Here is a 25,472-nt window from a genome sequence, read left to right on the forward strand (position 1 = left end):
TGCAATACGGAGAAATGATACAAGTGGTTCTGGGTTGTTCTTGTTATTTCATTATCATTGTTTTTTCATTTCCTGCTTGAGGTTGTGCGCTACAATGCAGATTTTAGTTCCTTCAATTTATGAGCAGTTGTTGAAGGGGGAATAGGGATTCAACTGGGTAGATGATGGAATGATGAAGTTTTTTCAAGTTTGATTTCTCTTCTCTTCATCTGTTTTCTACATTGAGTTTTGAATGAATTTCATTTCACGATACACGCAATATTTCAATACGATGACTGAATTAAGCATATATACTTGAAACGTAGACTTATGCATAGTACTTGCATATTACTGCAACTATATAAGTACAAGGATTACAAGACTGTTCATGTACATAGTTAAGTTATAGACCACAGTATATTAATAGTAGTAGATTTATCAATACACATGGTGTTGTATTAGCAGAGGTAACCTTACCAAGTTAACGTATCAACCGACTCAAATACTCAAATGCGGGACGTGGTTGGTCAAACCTGTCTGTATGTAAAGTAACTTTAACTTTGGGTTTAGGTACTGATTTTTTTCTTTACCACGCCAGCGGTTGATGTATGTGTATTAAATGACCATGGATTAAATACCCTGTATCAGACACATGCACTATCACATCCATAGCTGTTTTTGATGTTGTACATGACACTCTTGTAGTTGTTCTTACGCGCAGGAATAATTTGATCTCTTACCAAAAATCTCCTGATACCATCCACGAACCACCTCAATCTCATGCCCACGGTCGCGAAGTTGAGCTACTATCCGCTCGATCTACTTCCTCTTTCTATATGCACTATTCTCTCTTTAGACTTGTCACCAGAAAGATGTCCTACAGAACCGAGTAGTTACATGTATCGATGTGTTAAGGGAGACGAGCTGCCTTCTATCAATCAGCCTCATATACATATCTAACACCAGATGAATAGGCACTTGAGGCTACTTCTAAGGTTGAACTTTGATCCCCCAGAGAGGTAGCTAGGTAGGTATGTAGTGATATAGACAGTCCCAGGGATCATATTTAATATTTACAATTGGGCGTATTGATGTACTCAAGTAGTCATTGTTACTACCTAGGTATACAAGGATAATCCTACATTATACAAACATGAATCACAACGACAACAATGATAATAATGGTCGCCAATCGAATCAATAATAACTTTTTCAAGTTTTCATATCTGCGTCAAAAGTCTACCCGGCCAGATTCCGGCAAGCTCAACAGCCAAATGGATGTTTCATCCTGCGTTCCTGTTCCTCCTCCACCATGAGCACATCAGTCGGAACCGAATCCGCCATTGACGACCGGTCCGCGACAGCATCACTATTCGCTGAACTGCGACTTGACCGGCGCAGGTGGAATGAGTGGTTCGATAATCCCAACACTTTCTTCACTGCGCTGGTAGCTTGGTTACTGAAACTCGTCTTTCGGCCACTAGTAGTAGGCTGTCCAACGACCCCAGAGGCTGTGGCGTCATCATTTTTGGTAGATGACTGTGCTTTGGTACCCTTCTTCCTTGCCGGCACGTCGGATCCGGGAGGGGGAATGGTGGGTTTCGGGGGCCATTGGCCATCAGCTTTCCATCCTGCGACAAGCGCTTTCGTGACATCCGCTAAGTTAATGGGGATCGTGGGCGTGAGGCCTTGGACAATCACTTTGCTATACAACGAGGCGTATAAAGCCGGCGTTATAGAAGATCTGACAGGATTCGAAGCGTCTATGAAGGATTCCATGACCGGAATCATAGATTCGTCAGAATCGAAACTGTGGTCATCGTCGTAGTCTTCGATATCTCCATCGTCGCCGGTGCTACCGTCCAAGCCATAGTCCTCATTCGAAGTGTTATTGTCAGTTGTTGGAGTCGTATCTCTCGATTTCTTTTCTGATAAACTCAAATCTTCAAGCAAATCTCTGGACTGCTGTGCTGACGAAGTAGCGTCTGTCAGCGACTCTACTTTTGCTCCAGCATCTCCGTTCAGACCAATAGTCTTCGAGTTCTTTGACTCTCTGGATAGAATATTGATCAATGCACGCTGCCGCTTGGCCGTTCGCTGTCCAACATCCCGTCGCTTTCTAGCGCCAGTCCATGCGTCTCTTCTTTCTATGTAGAACCGCAGTCCCGGATTCCACTTCATCTCCTGCTCCAAATCTGCGCGACGTCTTCGGCCACGCTCTAGCACCGATGTCTTGATCGCATTCGGATTCTCAAAGCGATACGGATCTCCCTTTCGCCTCTTGTGGTTCTCAATCGCTTTACGCAATGCCGGGTCAAGATCAGAATCCGACTCGGAGCTTGCAGGTTCCCGTATCCTCCACTGTGCGATAGATGGTTGAGCCCCGGATTGACCATCTGCGCTTGTAATAGTTTCCGCACCTGTTACTACTGCAGCAGTAGCAGCAGCATCAGCTACAGCAGGCCTCGGTAAGTCCGGAAACGACGAAGTCGTCCAAAGCGTCGGAGGCGGCTCAAACGACCAGTCGGCACGAACCACATCTCGAACATATTGTTTCGCCTCTCGCACGGCTGTTTCTCGTTTCTGTTTCGCTTCGGCATTCACCGCTTTACTTATTGATCTCCGGCGAAGAGATGGAAAAACAGATGTTGGGGAGGAAGAAGGGACGGTAGCCATAGCGTTGCGTTGTGTTGCGTTGCGTTGGGTGCAGGTCGGATCGCTCGCGAAAAGCGGGGAAGTAAAAAGGCAAGCGGTCGTGTGCACTGCGAATACTGTATTATATAGTGAGTGTATGATGAATATATAAGAATGGTATGCGTTCACCCTTCAAAGGGCCTGTCAATGATTGTATGACAGTCTCTTCATAATGGATGTTGTGTGTAAAGCGAGAGTCGGATTTCGATCAGCAAACTATATATAAACTAGTAGAAAAGTCAGTTGATGTCAAAGTTAGAGCTTGTCATGACGAGCGACTTCGATTTTGGATCGCTCCCGCCCGGACCAAAGCGCCGTTTGCCCTTGCCACTTTGGGTGTAATTACGTATTTTACGGCCATTACTGTACAGTGTATGGTATGTATACGCATACTTTGTACTGGTATGCAGACACCTTACGAGTCTTGTATGATGTATCGCGTAACATATAGCGTATATAATATACTAGCTAGATGAGAAACTGTCGCAAGTTCATGAAGACATTTTTTTGATATGACATTATAATACACAAGTAAAAGTACAGGTCTATGTTACATTACAATATTGAGTCCATATCTCAGAAAGGACATGCAAAATATCAAGTACGCACCCGGGTTGTGTCCAACGGTGCTTGGGCATCGTGCAGAGGCATAAAACCCCAAGATGCCTTCCTTTTGCGTCTGGCCTTGCGATCGCCAAACTTTTCGTCGAATTTGCGGATCTCATCGAGTGACGACATATCCTCACTGATTGATGCACTTATCTCCTCCATGGCGCGCTCAAAGTGTGATTGAGTTAGCGTACGTCGTTCGGGGTAGTGATATGGTGTTTCGCCTGTGTGCTGGGTCTTGTTCTCGTATTCCTCACGGACACAGGTCAAGGCAGCGGCTACACAGACGTTCTTGAGGTCAGATCCGGAATAGAATGGAGTTCGACGTGCCAAGTCTGCGAGATCAACCGAGGAGTCTAATTGCTCATTCTTCAAATGTATTTTAAGAATTGCTTCACGATCTTGTTCGACAGGTAGATCCACCAAGAGCCTGCGAGGAAGGCGTCGAAGAACAGCGTCATCAAGATCAAAAGGTCTGTTCGTTGCCACCATGATGAAAGCCGACATATCATTCATACCATCCCATTCTCGTAGGAACTGATTGATCAGCTCCCGGTGAGACGAGAAACGATTTCGGCTTTGATTTCGAGATCCAAAAATGGCATCTGCCTCATCGATAAAAACAACGCAAGGGCTAAGCTTTTTTGCAAGGGTGAAGATGGCTCTGACGTTTTTCTCGCCTTCACCAACGTACATGTCGTATATGTCCGACCCACTGACCTCCAAGACCGTCGCACCACTTTCTCGAGCTACTGCTTTGGCAAGCAATGTTTTTCCGGTTCCAGGGGGTCCATACAGAAGCATTCCAGGTATTTTATCGGATGCAAGCACACCATAAGTGAACGCATCCGGTCTCTGCAACGAGAGAGAAGTTAATGTCTTCAGAGACTCAACCGTCTCGGAAGGCACGTGGACATCGGAAAATGTCGTCCGGATACTATCCGCATCGACAACGCCACCCAAAAGCTTTTTTTCGTATTTGTTACACTCGAGCTGTGAGATTGTATCCAGTTTCGAAACTCTGAGTCCTTCATCGACTTCAGAAGTCATTGGCTTTCCATTAGCCCCCCAAGCTATAGGCCCTGAGGATCTGGAAGGCGAGTACCAATTTTCACAAGATTTCCTATGCCTGGTCTCAGCTAGGAATGCTTGTCGAATGTGCTTGAAGCTCAACTTCTCGTTGGGTGGCACAGCACCCATGATCATCGAGCTAAGATTGTGTACACGAGTATAGCCCAAGTAATCATTATTCAGTCCAAAATGTGAGGTGGGCGCGTCGATGTCATCGGGCCAGGAGGCTGGGTCAAAGATGTTGTCATCTATGGGGGTGGTGTCTGTATCTACCCGCAGACGGAGCATGTCTTGCAGATGCCGTATATTGATATCTCTAATTCGAGAGCGCCGGTCTTCGGTGAATTTGACACTGAGTTCCTTCGGATCCATCGAGGGAAAGACGGCGATGGGGGAAGCAAAGGGTCTAGCCGAGCTATCAAGGTAAAGTCTCGTTTGCTCAACGATTGGCAGCGGAGACATCTCCTTGTCGAAGTATACGTCCCGATATCCCGACGACGTTCCAATCAGTAGAATTCTGTGACCTTCGCGTCGACGGCTGTGAATCGCATCCAGTAACAATCTTAGAAACTTTGAGCCTTCTCGAGTCTGCATTAACTCCACGTAATCTTGAATATGAATGATCGTTTTTGGTGACATATCGGGCTTCTTCCCAGTCTTGGTATCTTGCGTAGCAGTACTGTCACTGGAAGCAGGCTGATTTTGAGAGGCTATAGACGTTAACTGATTGATAACACGCATCCATGCACTGGTCTCTGTGCGGGATGTGCGAGCACTGTCCGTACCGCCCCCGAAGGATGACAATAACCAATTAGGTAGTTGCGTATCTGGAAGTGTGACTTCAATAGGTAATATATGCGGGCGTATGTTGGAGCCTGAAAGAGAGATTGAAGAGTCGCCGTCGTCGCGAGTCTCCTCCTTATCCAGGGGCGACTCCATATCCAGTCTACGCTTTTTATTCCAGGAATTGTAGATCTCGTATCCCAGGTTTCGTATTGACGAGGAGGTCTTACCTTCTGCCCGAGCTTGCTCACTGCACAGCCGAGCAATATCCTGCGCATTCAGTGTCATCAGATCTGCCTTTTCATGCTTCGCTAAGCTTTGAACCACAGCATGCAAAAACAAGCTTCCACCAATGACATCAATATTGGCCTCATTTCTTCTGTGGGGATATTGCAGAAGGATGTGCGACTTTTCCGTTGCTGGATCATTGACATACTGCGCGGACGGGGATGTAAATCCTGCTTTGACTGAAAGCTTCAGTCTGGACCAGACATCACGATCTAGTGTATAACGACCATTGTTGACAGTTGGCCCAGGCATATCGCCGCTGGGACCCTCATTGTCTAATTTCTCTGACGTACTTTCTTGTGCATTGCTCGTGACTTCTTCAGACGGTGGTGGCGATGACGGAGTCGATGCTGTCTGCTTGAAGGATTTGACATATAGCTGGGGTGGTATGTCAACTGCTTGGGCGTACGTAACGACATTCCTATCTATAAACCATTGAGGAATTGTAGCAGTGGCCGATGCATCCTCTGACAGGGGTTTTTTTTCTTTCCATGTCCGACGAAGACCTGATATATAACTTTTTCGTCCGGCTGATGACTGATTCGAATTAGTCGAGTCTTGAGCATGTTCCGCAGGCTGTGCATTCATGTCGATGGGCTGTACACCATTCCGGGTATCGGAATTTGAGTCCGAGGCGCCATTGGACTCGGGAGATGGCTGTGAGTAACGAAAAAGAGACTGGTGAAATTGACGAGATGAGACCGACCAAGCGGGCGTGTATCGACGACCGGCAATTAAGCGACAGGACCGAACGATATGGGAAGGTAGGAGTAGCGTACTTTGCATGGTAACGACTTGGTGAGACCGGCTCGAGGCAATTGGCAGAAACAATGCAATTGATTGACAGGGAGTATTGTTTCTGCTACCAAGTGCAAAGTACGCGACAGAAGGGCATCCGAAGATGCAGGGGATAGGAGACGTAGTGGGGGTGTCGAACGGACAGTGGTGATGGTGGTTACTGGGTTGATTTCTGAGGATGAATTAATCAGATTAAACATCGAATGCATATACGCTAACTATTTCGAGACTAGCGCCACTACGAATGCCAAGAATATGATATACAGAATTTGATGTATGATGAACGGCCGCAGGCCTGCTGACAGAATCTGCAGCTGCCAGTACAGACGACAGGAACTTCACAGAGTAGTTCTCTACGACTTTCTATACTTGGCTCTCGACATGTAAATCAGTTTTCATTGATGTAAATACGTAAACACTACTTCTACCAGTTCTAATATGGCATAATCAAACGGGCGACACAACAATATCCAGCATGCCACATGAGTCAACGGGTGGTTGTACAGATGGATTTGGGTTGCAGATCGACCTCAAAATGTCCCATATATCACCCACGGCACCGGCTTGCAAGTAATCATCAAGACCTAATATTCGTGATATGTTAGCGAGATGTCCATGTCCTTGGAGCAACGAATGCAAGCAGAATATAGAAGATAATAATCCATGGATTGATCAGACAAGGTATACTGGCAAGTAGCAGGCCAACCGGGAAAGGGAGGCCCGAATATCTCTTCAAGGGCGACTCAGGAAGGTAAGAAGTAAAAAGTGGTTTGTCATCTTGAGATGGAGGTGGAATGTGGTAGAAGGCGCGACGGAGAATACTAACCTGGTGCAATGGAATATGTCAATGGAGAAACCGATGTATCATCTTAAAAAGGCTTCTCAATAGTGATGAAGCTGAACTGTTGGCAAACAGGTCAATTGAAGCGTGAAGAGAGTGGGAAGAGTTAGGGACAGGAAAACAAATAGAAAAAAATCCCAAGCGGGAAGGAAGGACAAAAAAATTAGCGTGGCAGCACGTGATTTCCAATTGAGGTCTGGCGTGATTTATACAACGCGCAGGATGGCAGGTGCGTAGGCAGGACTGCGACTTCCTCCAGCACGATGGAATTTCCCTCTCTTCGCGACTCTCCCTGAAAGTCCTCAAAATCTCATTCAGTTCTGGCTGTTCTCGTATCCAGTTGGTGGTCAAGAAAAAGTACACGACAACCTGACCTCTGTTGGTCACGCCACACCGCGGACTTTCCCTCTGTTGGAGCGCGCAACTGCTTTACATAAGGTGATCTGAGGTTCCCCGGTGTCCGTTGTTCGCCCGTCGCCGTTCTTGGACCGCCCAACGTTGGACTGGACTTTGCCAACCAGCCAGCCCAGCCCCTACCTAACCTAGCCCCTCCCGGAAACCTTCCCAGTCTCTCTCAGTCTCTGCAGTTTTTTCAGTCTCTCTCAGTCTCTGCAGTTTGTCAGCCATATTCTTCCTGGCCTTGCGGCCTCAGCATATTCAAAAAATAATTTCTCTTCCTGGTTGTTTGCTCATATCCGTCGCCCGTTGTGTCCGATTACGTTCCGCCGCCGTTCGTTCCAGCCTCAGAATAGCGTGTGTCTACCTCCCCGACCGACTAATTACGAGACGCGACTGATAATCCGGTCGTGATCGATGCTTTTGAGTACATCTGTTCTTGGCCCGTCTTGACCCAGGCTCATCGCAAGCCTGTAGTGTCCTGGCTCTCATTCAGACCCTGATAACACCAGCTGTCGTTGATCGCGCTAGCTATTGGCATTGATTAAGAGCAACGCACGTCGCATTAATCCATCGGGAGGCTTTTGTATCGTCGCAGGTGTGATCGTCGGGTTCGGTTGGATTAGTCCTCATAAGCCTTCGCGCGGCTGAGGGCTTTTTGGCTTAGCGATGATGATGACCCAGCCGTTTCCTGCCCATCAAGGCATTCCTCAACACCCCGGAGTGCCTCCTGGCCATCCAATGGCCCAAGCCCAGCATCCAAATATGGTCCAACCCGGTATGGTTCAACACATGCACCCTGGCGTGTCTGCTGCTGGTGGTCCGCAAGTGAGTCAACCTGGGCCCATGATGGCTGGTATGCCTCCAGGTGCGACGACTGGCCCCGGTGGTCCAGTACCCAACGCACATGCTCTGCAACACTTGAACCCGGCCCAGGCCCATCTCCTTCAGCAACAACAACAGCAGCAACAACAGCAACAGCAACAGCCATACGCAATGAGTAAGTCAACTTTTACTGCATTATCAAGTACACTTTGAGGTATCCTCTGACTTATTTGTTTTTATAGATGTCTCGAACAACGCCCAATTGCTACAACAGCAAGCAATGGCCAGGCAACAGCGAATACTCCAGCAGCAACACTTAGTGCAACAGCAGCAGCACCATGCGGGTGGTATACCGGTTTCGATGCCTGCAGGAACGCAGGGTCTCAGTCAAGCTCAGTTATCCGCTATGCAGAACCCCAACATGCGTGGCCCGGTCAATATGATGCATTTCCCGCAACAAATGCAGCATATGCCTCCGAATCTACAGCAGCAGCAACAGCAGTTTCTTGCCATGCAGGCCCAAGCGCAAGCTCAAGCAGCTGTGGCCCAAGCGCAAGCAGCAGCTCAAGCAAACAGCCAACAAGGCCAACACACACCGCAATCACGCGCTGCCGCCGTACCTCCCCAAAGCGTTACTCCCCAGCCGCAACAGGGTCCTCCAGGACCCCCTGGAAGTGCTACGCCTTCGCAGCAGTCCAACCCTCCACAGCACTCAACCCCGCAACCTCCATCTCACCAGGGTTCGCAACCATCACAATCGACACCTAATCCTCAACACCAACAGATCCCTCAAGCTCAGCAGTCAATGGCTCAGCAACAATCACAACAACAAGCTCAAGCGAACCAGCAACAACAGCAGGTACAGCCGCCTCAAGCGCAGCCGCAGAATGGCCAGCAACAAGTGGCACAGCCCCAACAGCAAGCTCAATTAAATCAGCAACAGCAAGCTATGGCTACCCCAGAACAGCTGAAAATGCAGCAACACATGTTGCTGGAACAGCAAAGACGAGCGAATGTGAACTCATTTTTGCAAAATAGAGGAACATTGACACACTATGTCAATAGCTACTTTGAGACTTTAAGCACATTTCAGGTAAGTCATATGCATTGGTGCGACCTAAGAAGCAAATTACTAATTCTTTTCTGTAGAGCAATGGTGAAGATGCCGATCTTCTTTTTTGGCAAGAAGTTGTAAACAAATATTACAACACTACATTTCAGCCAATGACTGGTCAACCCTGGGGTGTTTTACGCCAAGGTGTTCTTACGGCAGGCACTGGATCGAAGTCTTTCGAGGTTAACGCAACCATTCTGCCTCGCTATTACGTCACGCTCTTCAATAATGGGATTAGACGAATACAAACGCACATGGAAGCTACGCAAGAGTTCTCTCCTCAAAATGGTTATCGCGTGGTGTTCAGCCCCAAAGCTAGCTTCATATATTGGTTCGCCAATGACTGTCAGCTCTTCGTCAATGGGTCGCTCAAGGTGCTTGTGAATCCAGATTACAAGTTTGATTTGGTCGATATCTCAGTGTCAGGATTTCGAGAATTCATCCCCCGCAGTCTTCTTCAACAGCCAGAACCAATCGATACAAAGCCAAGCCCGCGTGTGGCTAAGAATACTAGTAAAAGGATGCAAAAACAACAATTGGCACAGCCCACCATCTCGCCCCCAGAGTCATTGGTGAATGAAAACGGACTCCCACATAGCGTCCAGTGTTTCCTCGAGGTATGACTTGATGATTCTAGAAAGGATATTCAATAGCTAACATGTATGTTGGTCATTTAGATAGCAGAGCCTTTGTCATATATGACCAGTCTAATCAGCCACAGTGCCAGCAACCCCCATAAGAGTGCCAGCGAGCTACTCCGAGATGTCACTGCATCGCTTAGTCAACAAACAATGAATCCTGCCGCTCTCCAGGCTCAGGGCCAACGAACACCTAGTCTCAACGGGCCCTCTCAATTCGCTTCCCCATCCGTTGGTAATATGGGCTTGCCAGGAGCACAAGCCTCTCCGCATTTAGGAAACTCCGCTCATCCAAGTCCGGCTCAAAACCATCTCATGGGACCCGGAATGATACCCCAACAAAGCCAAGGTTCCTTGGCAGCGAACGGTAGCCAAGGTCCGAGTGCAAACACGAGTCCCAATGTTTCTAATAAGCGCCGTCGCGCTAGCACCGTTAAGACTGAGGGTGATGATGGTGTCGAAGTTAACGGAGCTGGTCCCACCGGTGCCGCAAAAGTGAGAGCAAGCCCCAAGGTTGGTGGCAAAAGACATAAAGGCACTGCATAGAGACCTTCCTGCTATTACTTTTGCGTTTTGCCGCTTTTCGTTTCTTTCTCACAAAAAGGGGGAAATCGGTAACTGGCGTATTACGGTTCTTGTCTTGTTTCATCTCACTGTCTGGGAGTTTTTGCTTTTGCTTTTTTTCGAATGTCCATTCATCCTTTCATCCGGACATATGATTCCCTATCTTCCTGTTTTTGACTACGAATCGTTGGCTTTTTCCTGGATGCTTTTGAATCCATATTACGCATGGCGTCTAGCAAGGGTCTCTGCTTCGGCCATCATTCAAGGCCTTTTCTTGTTCTGATACGCATTTCATTGATACGTTTCTGGGCTCCGCCTGGGAGCATGATACCATGGTTTTCCATTGAAGCCTCGTTGGTCTCCATTAGGTGGTCATGTATGGCTTTCACTTTGAACGGCAGATGATTCAGCGGTTTAGATATTCTGGGTTTTCTGCATTTTTCATGTATCTTTTTCATTTTGCTCTCCTCTTCATGCTAAATTCCTTTTCTTTTCCTTGTTAAGTGGGGTGTTCGCAGGTGTGATGATTCTGCGTTTCGCTGCTAGGGTCCGTATTTGTTTCTTTTTTCTTATTTTCATTTTATCACCTTACGACCTTCCTCCGTGCTGTATCATCAATCGCAACTCGTTGTCATTGTAAATTTGAACGTTCACCTAATAGAAATTTGCTACCTGTGATGGTTCTGAATGATTGGACTTTTTTCCCCTTCAAATTGTCCAGTGAAAATACTCGTATTAACCAGATGATATACACTTTCAAAACGTATGTCTCGCTTTGGTCACTGGCTATCATGATCAGAAGGCCTCCCTATTCACATTGATATCATCTAACATCATGTCGATCTAGTAATAAGGGGTGCTCCTGATCATGAAAATCAACCAGATTAGTCTACTGGAGCGCTCTCTGTTCCTATGTCCAATGAAATTTCTAGATCCAATATTTAGAAATGGGGAGTCATTCCGTCCATTATAGCTAGGTTCTACTCCACCTAGGTAGTTTAGGTACACAACCAACCCCAAGTCTTCTTCACCGTAAGACCAGTATACATATTCTCGCAACTCACAAAACTCGATCCCACCGCATGATGCACCCCAAACATCACCATTCCCTCCATATCCTTCGCCGGCAATGAATACAACACATCCTCCGTTACATCAAACCATTCCATCTCAGACGATCTCGTGCGTCGCTCCCGTTCTAGGTGCTCTTTGTCTTTTTGTTTAAAGTACTCGTCACCCAGTTTGTACTGTTTTATAGCATCGGTCGGTACGTCTACTTCCCGGAGGGCGAGGCTCTATGTTTGCAGAATGTAGTCGGCTCCATTATGGCCGATTTCAGTGAAATCTTTAAAATTGCGATGCCATGCGTTTATAGAGCGTAGACCTGGGAAGTCTTGAGGTTTGAATCCGCGGAATATGTTTTCAAAGTCGAGTTTGTTGGTGCCTGGAGGACAGCGATGGCACAGGATCGTGACTTCTTTGATTGAGACGGGCAATGTCTCCGCGAACGGAAGCCAGCCTCCTGTAGAGTTACTGAATATATCCAGATCCAGAGTCAGACGTTCCAGATTCGTGAACTCGTTCCATTTCCAATTCGTGGTTTGTGGTGCGCAAGGGTTGATGGATATGTACTTTCCGTATGGCTTGAGACAATGGTCATGACGACACCCACACATTGCGCCGTAATCAGAAATTTCGAGATGGAGACGTCGTAGTGATGTTTTGGTGTGTTTGAGTAGGGCAGCACAGACGGATTCGAGCGTCATGTCCGGTATGGGATCTATTTCGGGGAGGTTCTCCCAGTATCGGCCAAATACGCCCATTGCGTAGCATACTATATATCTGAATGATTCAAAGTTGGTGCAGTGCTCGATGATTCGAGACAGGGCTTGCGTTGATATATCGCCACGGTCAACGGTGAGTATCTGTAACTGGGATGGCGCTGCTGGAAGGGGATAGTCCGGGTCGTTGGCATCGTCCCAGTCAATAATTGCGTCGAAAATTTCGTCATGGTCGTCAATCTCCGGCCTTTTCCAAAGGATATTTTTCAAGTTCTAGAAAAAGGGTTGCAAGCTGTTCCATGCCCTTTCCCCGTTGCTCTAATTGATAATGTAGACTTTGAGCACGGGTACAGATGTTTGCGCTAGGAACTTCAACGTAGCAGCCTCACTCAGTAGTATGTGGTCTTGTACTCCCTGCCGAGGAAGCGTTGGATCTGACAGTCGAATTCTCACAATCCATGCCATCCCATCTTCGAACTCTGCGTCGACATGACAATTTTGCCCATGCATCTGAGATGACACAAGCTCGATCCTGGAAGCATGGCCAAGATGAGCAGCAAGAGCTGGAATATGATATTTGACCTCGAATCTGGCCTATGTTGGCTTCTGGCATTGACATTGATCTTATCAAGCAGTACGGCGAGATGTCCTGTTTTAGCAGAGTCGTAGGCTTTCCAATAGGCTTCATTATCGTCGTTATCCTAATTTATCAGCATCATTTTTCAGCCTCAACAAATGGACTCCCAGCTGACCTCTGGCGGGCATTTATGGTAACTTTTCTTTTAGTGTCTGGCACAAATCATACACCTACCGCGCATCCACTCTGCTGGATAACTGCAGCCATCAGCCTCGCAAATTCGAAGAGGCATTTGAACAAGGAATGCACAGAATGTTGCAATTGATCAGAATCTGTCTAGGATCAATTGAGGTCGAAGACCAGTATTGCCATGCATGCTCTCCGTAAATCGAGGATCTTCGATCATATCAACGAGTCGTGAATACGATTTACCTTCTGATTCTTCCTTTTTTGACTATTAGCTACTTCATGCTGTTTCATAATATTGCTATACAATTTTAATAAGGGCGAAGGTAGCCCTACTCACAAGACTGGGTTAGTTAGTTAGTTAACTAACGTAACCAGATGCATCAGATTAGATAAGCAGGTGGGCTGTCTTGCTGATAAGAGCACACGATGTCCCAATTTTCTTGATATCTACACAATCTCACAGTCGATTGCGGTACCCTTGATCTTACAAGGCTGAAAGGATCTATTTGTTACGAGTACCTTGTATTTCTCGACGAGAAGAGCTACCACGGAAGATAAATCGATCCGAGTACCTTGAGCAACCTACGTATCTACCCCTCGAATACAAAGCACAACCACCATGTCAACAGGTCACACCCACTCACATGACAACGGACTGTCACACTCACACGATGGCAGCGATGACTTTGGTGGCCACGGCCACTCTCACGAGATCTACGATGGTCCAGGCTCGTATATAAATCGCGAGCAACCACTTTCTCAGCATGAAGGGAGGGATTGGAAGGATCGAGCTTTCACAATTGGCATCGGAGGGTTGGTTTGCTTGCTTAACATGTTTACATATTTGCCCATTGGCTGACATGTTGTTTGAAGACCAGTTGGATCCGGGAAAACAGCGCTGATGTTGAAGCTATGCCTCGCATTGAGAGATCAATACAGCATCGCAGCTGTTACCAATGACATTTTCACAAAGTGCGCAACCCCCCCCACCCCAACATAAGATAAGAACTGACGAAATCGCCAAACAGAGAAGACGCTGAATTCCTAACCCGCAACAAAGCTCTCGCCCCCGAACGCATCTCCGCAATCGAAACCGGAGGCTGCCCTCACGCCGCCGTGCGTGAAGACATCAGTGCAAACCTGCTCGCCCTCCAAACCCTCCAACGCAAATTCAACACTGACCTGCTTCTCATCGAATCCGGCGGCGATAACCTGGCTGCAAACTACTCTCGCGAATTGGCCGATTTCATCATCTATGTCATCGACGTCGCTGGTGGGGATAAAGTGCCGAGAAAAGGTGGCCCGGGGATTACGGGTAGTGATTTGTTGGTTATTAACAAGATTGATTTGGCGGAGGCTGTGGGCGCGGATTTGAGTGTTATGGAGCGTGATGCAGGCAAGATCAGAGAAGGGGGTCCGACGGTGTTTGGGTCCGTAAAGCATGGCAATGGGGTGGATCATATTGTGAATTTGATTGTTAGTTCGTGGAAGGCCAGCGGTGGGTATGAGACGAGTTTGGAGAGGTGGAAGAATGGTGCGCCTAGGAATTCGGGGAACGTTTGATTGATGCCCCGTGGACCTTGTGCACGCCTTGTTGACCTAAAGAGAAGCATTTGGAATTATGCTACATTGTAGGATGGGATGTCTATCTACGGATAGCAATGGAACTTGAACTATTTGAATATGTATCACTTTTATTCAACTTGACTTTTGAGCAGTCAACGATATCTCATCTATATAGTCATGACATGTAACACCATCATGTCAAAGGGGGGTATGCATTTTGTCATAAGCCATCATCACAGAAAGGAAAAAGAAAAGGACAGAAAGGTGCCAAACTATGCAACAGTCTCAACCTCCTCCAAACCCCGAGCCCTTCGCGGGAAGACTCTCTTGTATAGACTAATTCCCACAGAGTCTTGAGGATTAATCTTCGAGTCAAACATCGCCTTAAAGTAACCATGAGTTCCCAAACTCTCCTTGATAAAACCACTACGACCGCGTCTGGTCCAGAGTTGAAGGGCCTTAAACCAGTGGACGTCTTCGGAGTTGAAGAACATGTAGCGCACGGTGACAACCTTCTTGTGGATCTTGTAAGGATGACCGGTGAGAATGGCTCGTTTGGCCACCACTCGAGAATGATCGGGTGCAACAACCGTCCCTGTTGCGATAAGTTCTAAACGGTTACCTGTCTTTCCAGCGGTAGTGCCATCGGCGGAGTCGAGGACTTCTGGGTCGTCGACGGCCTGGTTCTTGAATACTAGTACTGGAACTGCGCCCCATGTTACGGGACCGATATATGTAGCAATAGCGCTGCGACCTGGATGGAGGTATCGATCGAACTTGTGTACATTATTTGGCGTATTTCCGGCGCCGGAGTAAATTGGATTCACGACAAGACGGCGAGGTCCGCACTGAATGATGACTTCCTCCTTGGACTTGATAGGCTTCTCCACAGAAGAATTCAATGTCATGTTGATATTGATGACCGTATGCTTATGTTCATGTCGAAGCAGAGAAAATAATGCCACTGGCAATGGGCTATTGCGCAGTACCGATGGAACAGCCTTCAAGTGCACATTAACTCGTGTACCGGGTGTAACACCGCCGATAAGAGCCTCCCGAATAAGTTTGTTTTTAACGCCTTTGTAATCGTTGAATTGAAGTAGTCGTCGCCAATCTTCGGGTTCAAATGGTCGATCTTCTGATGTTTCCCATCGACTAGTCTTCAGACTTCTCAAGCCACGGTACTTCTGCAATCGCTCCCTAGCGAGGACATTGGGATGTAACTCAATCTCATCCGGGAACTCTAGATCGTCTTCTGCTTCAGTTCGACGACTGGCCCGGTAATTCTCAAGCTGATCAGCTTCATCTTCTGGTGATGGGTCTAAGAACATCTCTGATTGAGGATATTCTGACGGGCCACCCTCCGTCATGGCATCGGCATGGTCTGGGAAAACACCGTCCTCAGGACGACCCTCGGTGTCATCAACTTCCATATCCATATCTTCATCTTCGTTATCCATCATATCCGATGCGGAATCAGAGTCATCCTCAAGGAACCAAGCGGATTGATATTCTGAAGTACCCTTCGGTAATCTTTTAGGGCGAGCTGGAATATGAGATTCGTCGTCGGAGAAGTAGTGGTGGTCATCAAGTAGCACTCCTCGCCTTTCCGTGTCAGGGTTTGATAGCATGTCATCATCCATCTCAATCTCCTCAGGTGCGATAACCGCCATATCGTCGCGATCATCGGTGGGCTGGTCCAGAACTTGCGGAGCCTCGGTGTCATCGATGTTCATTGAATCCTCCTTTTTGCCTTTTGTATTTAGAGGCGGAGCTGCTGTTATAGACGCAATCTGAAAGTCGCCCCATCCTGGTATATGTACAATTCGGTCTGCCTTCAATCCTTTACCACGAACAACACCGGTGACCACGACGTCATCAATCAGGCTTCCTGGTACGTCCGGCCACTTGACATCTTGAATAGTCATCCAGCTCCTGTCATCTCTCCATCTAATACCTTTTGGAGTAGCTGTGCAAAGACCTCGGACCACATTTGAGCACTCCTGTCGGGAATCTAGCGAATGGACTTTTTCGATAGTGGGAAAGAAGTGAGTCATGAATGACACGAGGGATGAAACAATCTGTGAGCGTTTTTTAGGCGGGTTTACTTTATCCAGACCTTGGGCCACCACAAGGACGTTGGAGATGCCCTGGCTCTCAATTGATCGCAAAAGAGTTTCTCCTTCCTCCGTCACCTCAACGTCCGTTGGGAGAACCACAACCACAAAATCGGCCACACGACATACATCCAAAGCGTGTATCAAGTCGTATTTTGCTGGAATGTACATAATATTCTGCTTGAATCGGTCGACGCGGATACGCAATTGGCGATCAATGGAGACATCCTCGGAAATATCGACGCTTTCGTTCAAAGCGCGGATCACGGCAGCGACGTCGATATTATCGGCAAGAGGTACGATAGCCACTTGACGGGGAGCGCCATTCTGTCCGGCAAAAATACTGGCCGCTTGAGACTTTTCCTGACGTTTCACTTGTTGTTTTTGACGAGCTTGGTTTTTGCGATCGAGCTTCGACATGAGTTGTTGGTGGGGTGTTTTTCGGACTCCTCGCTCGTTTGTCTCGATTTTACCTATGCAGCTGGTCAATTACTTATCATATATCGATGTCAAGGCATTGGAAAAGAACATACCTCTTGTCCTCTCCTTAAGAGCACTCTTCGTAGCATGCTTGCTCTTGAATGGCTTGTGGCTTGTTTTTGTTGTGCTCCGGTGGTGATGCACCGACGAGGTAATCGGCGCCATATTGGCCGCTTCTGGCCTTTTAAAACGAAATGCAAGAGTAGCCAGAATGGATATATGCAATAAGAGAGCTATCCCCGGCTGACCTGATTCTTTTTCTAAGGAAGAAAAATATAGACTAAAATTATGGAAGGCGGGGACTGGGCTAATCGATAAGAAAAAATGTTGTGGCGGACAAGCGAGTAGGAACTCTTGGCATGGAAATTTTTAGCCTTGCTGAACCCGTCGCATGTGAGATTCTCCATACTCTCTTCAAATCCAAGCTCAATACCCTGCTCCATTGAAACGCTGCTCTGTCAGCGACTGCATTAATTCTTATAACTATCTTATTTTATGATTGCTTGAAGGTTATTGCAACAACCATGGCAGCAGTCGCGGGACCGGTCGCGAAACGCTCGCCGCAAGACCTCGTTGAAGCTCGAGAAGCAAAAAGACGAATTACAGAAGCAACGGAGAAATATGGACGCGGAAAGGCTGTGCAAGTCAAAAAGATCAGAGACAAAAAGCTCCGAGGAAACCTAAAGGCCGTCGAAGACCGATACAAAACAGCGGCCCTGCGCGCAAAGGATGCAGAAATTCTCCTCGAGAACGAGTCCGGATTCCTAGAGCCCGAGGCGGAACTTGAACGGACATACAAAGTGAGACAGGATGAGATTAGGGAAAACGTTGGAATTGAAGTCGCCAAGAAAGGATTTGAATTGAAATTGGAGGAACTTGGACCATATCGTGCAGATTATACGCGAAGCGGCAAAAATCTACTCTTGGCTGGAAGAAAAGGTCATGTCGCAACGATGGACTGGCGAGCCGGAAAGCTGGGATGCGAGTTACAACTTGGAGAAACAGTTCGAGATGCGAAATGGTTGCACAATAATCAATTCTTTGCTGTGGCTCAGAAGAAAAACGTCTATATTTACGATCATGCCGGTGTTGAACTGCATTGTCTCAACAAACACGTCGAAGCTAAATATCTCGAATTTTTGCCCTACCACTTCCTTTTAGCTAGCGCTGTGAGCTTTTCATCTCTTTTTAAACATTTCCAACGTTTTTATGAACTAACAGAGTTTGTTAGGCAAACAGCGGTTTCCTCAAATATACAGACACTTCCACAGGCCAGCTAGTTGCCGAACTACCCACCCGATTAGGATCCCCAACGGCACTATGCCAAAACCCCTGGAATGCGATCCTTCATGTCGGCCACCAAAACGGTACCGTTACTCTATGGTCACCTAATTCACAAACCGCCCTGGTCAAAGCTCTTGTACACCGAGGTCCGGTACGATCAATGGCCATTGATCGACTGGGTCGATACATGGTTTCCACTGGTCAAGACATGAGAATGAATGTGTGGGATATTCGAATGTTCAAGCCGGTTCATTCGTACTCCTGTTACCAGCCTGGATCAAGTGTTGCAATCAGCGACCGTAATCTCACGGCAGTTGGATGGGGCACACAAGTTAGTGTCTGGAAGGGCCTTTTCGATGCCGCAGCTAGCGATGCTGGAAAAGTGCAAAGCCCTTATATGGCATGGGGTGGTGATGGACAACGCATTGAAACTGTCAGATGGTGTCCATATGAGGATATTCTAGGTGTCACCCATGACAAGGGTTTCGCTAGTATCATTGTCCCCGGCGCTGGAGAAGCCAACTTTGATGCCACGGAAGTCAACCCATACGAAACAACCAAACAACGCCAGGAAGCTGAAGTCAAGGCTTTGTTGAACAAACTGCAGCCTGAAATGATTTCACTCGATCCCAACCTTATTGGTAAAATCGATTTGATCAGCGACAAGAAACGACGAGAAGAGCGTGAAGAAGACAACAAACCAAAAGACGCCATCGAGAAACTGAAGAATCGGGGCCGTGGTCGTAACAGTGCGCTCAGGAAATATCTTCGAAAGAGAGGAAAGACAAACGTCATTGACGAGAAGCGTCTCAAGGCTGAAGCGATACAACGCGAACGCTCTGCTCATCAGAACGAGACATTGCAAAAACAGCGAGAGGAACTTGGCCCTGCGCTTGCCAGATTTGCTTCCAAGAAGGATTTATAGAAAAGGCACGCTTAGGCCCCTCGTCGCTTTTTGATGATACCCGAACGGTTCTGTACAGTACAACATGGCGTTCTATCCTTTGTATATTGATCATTGCATAGCTTAATGAGCATAGCGGTGTCCTGATAGCAAAATAGTTCATTGTAATGATTTTTTTTGCGGTACGCTGAACCTATGATTTATCCATGAAACAAGCCCGCCAGATTGCCCTGGCATCGGCAGAGAAATCGCATTCAAACCCTATACTTCCCGTTGACCCCCGCCCGCCCTTGAACCAGCAATGGTTCTGATACCGGATTAGGGCTACAATTCGGAACTGGATCTCCTTGGCTTGGAACGCATCGATGTCCATTTTATTCACAAATATAAAGAAGCATGATAATCTACCAACGTAAACCATCAAAAACGAGAGCCACTGTCATGTGAATCAAAACACGCATGCAACCCTGTATAACAAACAACTTCACCCAAATGACACAACCATAAACCAATATAAAAATTACGAGAAATCTTCACCAGTCTCTTCAATATTACCCTTGACGCGAAGGAACAATGTGGTCTTCCACTTGTCCAGCTTGCTCAATTGGTCGAATTGGAAGAGTTTGTCGGCGAAGGTGTCTGGTTCGCCTTGCTCAACGGCTTGCAAAAGATCGACTAATAATGCGTGCTCTCTGGTCGAAGCAAATGTGGGGTCGAGGTCTCTATAGCCCTCCAACGCACGATTGGTCGCAACAAGGTCCTGAGCAAGAAAGTGATTAGCAAAGAGAATATTTTGCTTCATGGGGATCCTAAGACATACCCCGGATGCGAGGTGGCATATGCCGGCCTTGAAAAAGTAGTCTTTTACAGACCACTTCATCAAATTATTGTCGATAGAAACCTTTCCGACTTTCTCGTAATACCCAATTGCCTTGTAATAGTCGGCTTCTATAGCTGCGAGGTCGGCCACCTTCAGGTAATATTTGTTTGCAAGTCTATCATGCCAAATGTCAGTATTTTTCTCCTTTTGCCGTAAAGAATCCGAAATATCAACTTACGCCTCCGCATTGTCACTCTCATACCACTCAGCAGCCTTCTCATATTCCTCCAAAGCCTTCTTCGCGTTACCAATCTCAACTTCGTAGCATTCAGCTAGGTTTTGTTGGTGAGTAGCCGCTCGTCTGAAATTCCCCTTGTTGATATAATGTTGAATTGCGCCTGCGAGGACTCGCACTGCATCCTCAGGATCTGTTTTACGGTATACCTTGAAGGCTTCGGATAAGCTATTTGCGGCGTCGTCGGGCTCGTTGAGATTATTCCTTTGAACGGCAGCGGCTTTCTCAAATGCCATACCGGCTTCTTTATCTGTTCATCATACCGATGGAGTTTCAGCTTCATTCCTTTCGTTTATCTACGGGTCGGAGCAATTCAAGCTCCACCCCGCTCGCACAGCTTGACTCACTCATCTTTTGCACTCGAAATGCGTTTGCTGCTTGGACGTATAGATCTGCTGCATTTTCGTATTTCTCCGATCGACCACCAAAGAAGCTGAAACCGGTAGAGGCACCTGAGAGGGCTTTGTCGGCCTGGTTCCGAACACGACAACATTAGCCACCAACGAAGTACGTATTGCAGAGAGAGGGTATTCAAACAACCTTTTGTAGGAGGGCGCGCGGGTCACCCATTATGACAAGATTGCAACGTGATTTATCCTGCTGAGTTCAGGACTAATCAATGAATAGACAGCTGTTTGAGACGCAAAGTGTGTATGATGTTAAGGACTTGGAGAGACTACTTTGATTGCGGGACAGCATGAGTGGGGCCTCAGTGCCTCAACTATGTAATAGTCAGTTGGTTCGCCGCCTTCTACATCAACCAATGAGGAGCTGTATTTATCGGCATTTGTCCCTATGTAGTTAAAATGACCACATTTCTACGGCAGAATAACCCAAAATCTCTTCTACTCTCGTATCTATTTTCTAGCTAATCCCATGTCATTGATATCGTATCCTCATTACTTATTGCTATATTCCATTGCAGACAGTCAGTTTACAGCAATCCCACAGCATCGACATGCCGCTCCATCGCGTTCACTCTACAGGGTTCCGTTAGCCTCAACCATTTGTTAAGACATGGATGGGGAGATGACAATTGCACGATAGACGAAGGAACATACTGATTGACACCACGATGAATCCAAACTCATCGGGTTCCTCCAATAACCTCTCCATCCGCTCATCCAAAGGAATGCCCAACCGTGCTATGTCAAACTCTCTCTGCATATACCCCCTTCCATCCCCCTAGCAAGCCATTTGATACATAGCAAGCTCCACTCTTCCGCTAACTGACTCAGCCACAGCGCCTTCGCAGCAGGCGCAGGTGTAAAACTATATAATGATTGCATCGCCTAACATTCTCTGCTAAGACAATGGATTCTCTCCTTCCCAAACGATGTCTTATATTGGGTAGGGTTAGATGACACGAGATTAGGGTTAGGCCGTGAGCGAATAGATTAGCAGATTTCTGATAGGCTTATACTCATACCATCATCTACCAACTGAGATATTCGATGGCCTCTTTTCTGGATATGCGTATATTGTACTAACATCCATTGATGGAAGTATTGTAGTTGAAAAACCAATGAACCAATCAATGAGGATGATCGGTAATTAAGTGGAGACTGGAGTATAATTTATTTTTGTTTCCACCTAAGCTTCAGAGCTTCCTCCGGGCCCGATTCTTGTTGCGATCAGTCCACTGAATAGCTGTTGTCCTTGACGCTACCCACGTTTCAATGCATCGATTACAAGCACTATTGAGCCACCTGAGCTCATACAACCAGGTGAACAAATCCCTATCTTTTGCGGCTCGACGGCTATACTCGTCACAGCCACCAAAGTACACCAGCAAAGACATAGCTACTCTCCTCGCCAAACCAACATGGTCCGTCCAAAGCCTTCTCCCCAATACGCACGATCCGACAATCCCTCTATCGATCACTCCGCAGACACTTCACCATCTACTTCGTTTATCGGCGCTTCCGCAACCGGTCGATAAGACGGAGGAAACGTCCATGCTCAGAACACTCGAAGCCCAGATTCACTTTGTCAAGTCGATACAGGACGTAGATACAAAGGATGCCTCACCACTTAGAGCTATTCGAGATGAGAGTCGCGAGGCAATTAAGGAATCTACGATAAGCTTGGAGACATTGAAGGAAGCACTAGCCAAGGAACAGGTGGTCGGTCGCCGGAGGAAGATACAACGCCAGACTACAACAATTGAGGACGGTAAAGCAAGCCACGTGGAGAGTGATCAATGGGATGGAAATGCTTTAGGGTCGGCCACAAAGACAGCTGGAAAGTTTTTTGTCGTGCAAAGTGGTAATTAAGATCCTTGCTTGAATGTTAGGCTTGTGTTGGTTCTCCGGTCTTGGCACAAGGCTACCTATCCCGCTCTTGACATCAACACAACATTAGCTGAGTCCGTGTCTTACTGCAATCATCCATTGACGTCCTCCCTATCATGGCGCAGCGATTTTTTGACCGTTTTGCGGATACCACGGATCGAGCCAAGGAAGAGCACAAACCTGAAGAACATGGCCTCTCCGATTTCCTGTCCAAGTCCCAGCGGGGTGACCTGATGATTCTAATCTCGACTACCTTGGAGCAGATGCTGAGTACAATATTGGAAAGCTTCGAAGCGCTCCCCATCTCTCGGAAAGATTCACCAAGGTCGAGAAATGAAGATGCTCGAGATTGGAACGAATTTGGCCATGACGTTTCATCGAAAACAACCGAAGAGGGCATAAGAGATGCGGTTGGCTTGGATCCCGAATCGAGAAAGGAAGCACTCGCGTACTTTGATGAATGGCAAAATTCAGTCTTCCTGCGGATCGGACAGGTTATAAATGAGCGGGAAGGGCCACAAGATGGTCGGGCTCCAGTCAAGAAGTTTCATGAGGAACCTACGGAACCGGAACAAGAGTCGTCGAATCGATTACAGCAAATATACCCACCTCTCGATAATACGCTTCGAGACGGACCAAAGGCGCAAAGATTACTTATCTTACGGTCTCTCTTGCTCTTGCTTCTCAGCCTAGAGCACTACAACGCATATTCACGAGTGCTTCTATTGCGTATCGCCTCCTCATTAAACCTTCAGGCCAGTGACTTAAACGACAACGAAGTCAAGATAGCACGTGGATTACTTGATGCTGCAGTAGCCATGACGGCAGATGAGGAAGCTAAAAAGAAGGCAGCAGACAATCAGAATCTTCGAAAATGGAAAGTTGGCCTTGCAACAGTAGCTGGTGCGGCCCTGATAGGCATTACCGGCGGGCTTGCAGCGCCTCTGGTAGCAGCTGGGCTTGGAACTGTAATGGGCGGTCTGGGTCTTGGAGGAACCATCGCTGCTTCTTATCTGGGAGCACTCGCTAGCAGCGGAGTAGTAGTAGGCGGTCTCTTTGGAGCCTACGGTGGGAAAATGACCGGCAGGATGATGGATAGTTATGCCCGCGAAGTCGAGGACTTCGCCTTCATTCCTATACGGGGAACCACAGCAAAGAAGTTCAAGGATGAAAAGGAAGCTGCAAAGGAAGACCACCGCTTGAGGGTAACAATCGGGATCACTGGTTGGGTGACCGAAGAGGATAATATCACTGAACCATGGCGAGTCATTGGACCTGAGTCGGAGGTCTTTGCTCTCCGGTGGGAATATGAGTCATTACTGAATCTTGGAAACTCGATGCGCGCTTTGGTCACCACGGCAGCATGGAAAGTTGCGAGTCAACAACTCCTCATTTGGACAGTCTTTGCAGGCATCATGAGCGCAGTCATGCTACCCTTTGGTCTTATGAGAATCGCCAAGATAGCCGCAAATCCTTTCAGCGTGGCTATTTCAAGAGCAGACAAAGCTGGTGAGGTGCTGGCGGACGCTCTGATAAACGGAGCACAAGGAAAACGCCCCGTGACTTTGATCGGTTATTCTCTCGGCTCTCGGGTGATATATTCGTGCCTGCAAAGCCTGGCTAAAAGACGGGCCTACGGACTTATCGAATCTGTTGTGTTCATGGGAGCACCCATCCCTGCAGATTCAGCTAAATGGCACTCCATGCGTGCCGTCGTTGCCGGTCGACTCGTAAACGTCTACTCTGAGAAGGACGCTGTCCTTGCCCTTCTCTACCGCGCCACGCACCTTGAAGTCGATATATCGGGCCTCCAGCCAGTCAGCGGTGTCCCGAATCTCGAAAACATAGACGTCAGCGCTACAGTTTCGGGTCACCTTCGCTATCAATTCCTTGTGGGCCAGGTTCTTACAGACATTGGGTTTGAGGAGATAGATGCATCTGAACTCGAAATGGAGAAATTAGCTCTGTGGAATCAAGACGAACAAATCGAGCGAGAACAAGCGGAAAATGAGAAACGGAAACCCGTTGCACCAGCCAAAAGGAAATATCCACCATCCCAGGCACCCACCGAACCCAAAACCAGCGCAGCCCCGACTACCGAGGGGCAAAAAGATGATTTACCTGCGGATATATCATTACTAAGGAAAGAAGAAGAAGAGGTCCCCCATCGTCACTACACCCACGACCGCAATAATGATAAGCTTGACCATAGTGATGACGAAAGTGGCCACGAAGATGAGCTCAACTTCATAACAATGATAGATGAAGAGGATGAAGCGCGTCTACACCAGGAAATTGCGCAACGGACACAGGAGCAGATGTTGAATTGGAGGACGCGGCAGATGCGGAACTGATCGAGACCGTAACCGGTCATAATTTCATTTACGTATCTAGGTAGGAAGGAAGGGTTTTCGTTGGTTTGATATATGTAACTACACTGACTAGAATTATTAGGAGATGTAGAGGGATAATGCGCATGAAATTCAATCTTGATCAACGGATGTACCTTTGATTTTTTTTTTTGTACAGACTACCTAAATATAATAATACCTACATGAGAACTCC

At 47.3% G+C, this 25,472-nt stretch overlaps 10 protein-coding genes across 10 annotated transcripts; 5 read left to right on the forward strand and 5 right to left on the reverse strand.

The window, feature by feature from the left end:
- Positions 1 to 1,242: 1,242 nt before the first annotated feature.
- Positions 1,243 to 2,655, reverse strand: EYB26_007261 (uncharacterized protein; the record flags this gene model as incomplete). The annotated part of the gene is made up of 1 exon (XM_054266533.1): positions 1,243 to 2,655. The coding sequence occupies one exon, from the start codon at positions 2,653 to 2,655 to the stop codon at positions 1,243 to 1,245; it is 1,413 nt and encodes a 470-aa protein (XP_054122508.1).
- Positions 2,656 to 3,270: 615 nt separating this feature from the next.
- Positions 3,271 to 6,210, reverse strand: EYB26_007262 (uncharacterized protein; the record flags this gene model as incomplete). Its single annotated transcript, XM_054266534.1, has 1 exon — positions 3,271 to 6,210. The coding sequence occupies one exon, from the start codon at positions 6,208 to 6,210 to the stop codon at positions 3,271 to 3,273; it is 2,940 nt and encodes a 979-aa protein (XP_054122509.1).
- A 1,921-nt stretch (positions 6,211 to 8,131) lies between these two features.
- On the forward strand, positions 8,132 to 10,582 carry EYB26_007263 (uncharacterized protein; the record flags this gene model as incomplete). The annotated part of the gene is made up of 4 exons (XM_054266535.1): positions 8,132 to 8,459; positions 8,527 to 9,377; positions 9,434 to 10,015; positions 10,076 to 10,582. 4 exons carry the CDS (start codon positions 8,132 to 8,134, stop codon positions 10,580 to 10,582), a joined length of 2,268 nt encoding a protein of 755 aa, XP_054122510.1.
- Positions 10,583 to 11,895: 1,313 nt separating this feature from the next.
- On the reverse strand, positions 11,896 to 13,225 carry EYB26_007264 (uncharacterized protein; the record flags this gene model as incomplete). The annotated part of the gene is made up of 3 exons (XM_054266536.1): positions 11,896 to 12,628; positions 12,835 to 13,082; positions 13,193 to 13,225. 3 exons carry the CDS (start codon positions 13,223 to 13,225, stop codon positions 11,896 to 11,898), a joined length of 1,014 nt encoding a protein of 337 aa, XP_054122511.1.
- A 541-nt stretch (positions 13,226 to 13,766) lies between these two features.
- EYB26_007265 (uncharacterized protein) lies at positions 13,767 to 14,710 on the forward strand (the record flags this gene model as incomplete). Its single annotated transcript, XM_054266537.1, has 3 exons — positions 13,767 to 13,960; positions 14,021 to 14,119; positions 14,176 to 14,710. 3 exons carry the CDS (start codon positions 13,767 to 13,769, stop codon positions 14,708 to 14,710), a joined length of 828 nt encoding a protein of 275 aa, XP_054122512.1.
- A 275-nt stretch (positions 14,711 to 14,985) lies between these two features.
- On the reverse strand, positions 14,986 to 17,475 carry EYB26_007266 (uncharacterized protein; the record flags this gene model as incomplete). Its single annotated transcript, XM_054266538.1, has 2 exons — positions 14,986 to 17,303; positions 17,364 to 17,475. 2 exons carry the CDS (start codon positions 17,473 to 17,475, stop codon positions 14,986 to 14,988), a joined length of 2,430 nt encoding a protein of 809 aa, XP_054122513.1.
- Positions 17,476 to 17,834: 359 nt separating this feature from the next.
- On the forward strand, positions 17,835 to 19,519 carry EYB26_007267 (uncharacterized protein; the record flags this gene model as incomplete). The annotated part of the gene is made up of 2 exons (XM_054266539.1): positions 17,835 to 18,479; positions 18,542 to 19,519. The coding sequence occupies 2 exons, from the start codon at positions 17,835 to 17,837 to the stop codon at positions 19,517 to 19,519; spliced, it is 1,623 nt and encodes a 540-aa protein (XP_054122514.1).
- A 499-nt stretch (positions 19,520 to 20,018) lies between these two features.
- Positions 20,019 to 21,183, reverse strand: EYB26_007268 (uncharacterized protein; the record flags this gene model as incomplete). The annotated part of the gene is made up of 5 exons (XM_054266540.1): positions 20,019 to 20,258; positions 20,319 to 20,493; positions 20,557 to 20,863; positions 20,961 to 21,084; positions 21,154 to 21,183. The coding sequence occupies 5 exons, from the start codon at positions 21,181 to 21,183 to the stop codon at positions 20,019 to 20,021; spliced, it is 876 nt and encodes a 291-aa protein (XP_054122515.1).
- Positions 21,184 to 22,292: 1,109 nt separating this feature from the next.
- Positions 22,293 to 22,889, forward strand: EYB26_007269 (uncharacterized protein; the record flags this gene model as incomplete). Its single annotated transcript, XM_054266541.1, has 1 exon — positions 22,293 to 22,889. One exon carries the CDS (start codon positions 22,293 to 22,295, stop codon positions 22,887 to 22,889), a length of 597 nt encoding a protein of 198 aa, XP_054122516.1.
- A 134-nt stretch (positions 22,890 to 23,023) lies between these two features.
- Positions 23,024 to 25,261, forward strand: EYB26_007270 (uncharacterized protein; the record flags this gene model as incomplete). The annotated part of the gene is made up of 1 exon (XM_054266542.1): positions 23,024 to 25,261. The coding sequence occupies one exon, from the start codon at positions 23,024 to 23,026 to the stop codon at positions 25,259 to 25,261; it is 2,238 nt and encodes a 745-aa protein (XP_054122517.1).
- Between the last annotated feature and the right edge of the window lie 211 nt (positions 25,262 to 25,472).

The sequence above is a fragment of the Talaromyces marneffei genome, chromosome 5 (genome assembly GCF_009556855.1).
Source record: "Talaromyces marneffei chromosome 5, complete sequence".
Lineage (NCBI taxonomy): Eukaryota > Fungi > Ascomycota > Eurotiomycetes > Eurotiales > Trichocomaceae > Talaromyces > Talaromyces marneffei.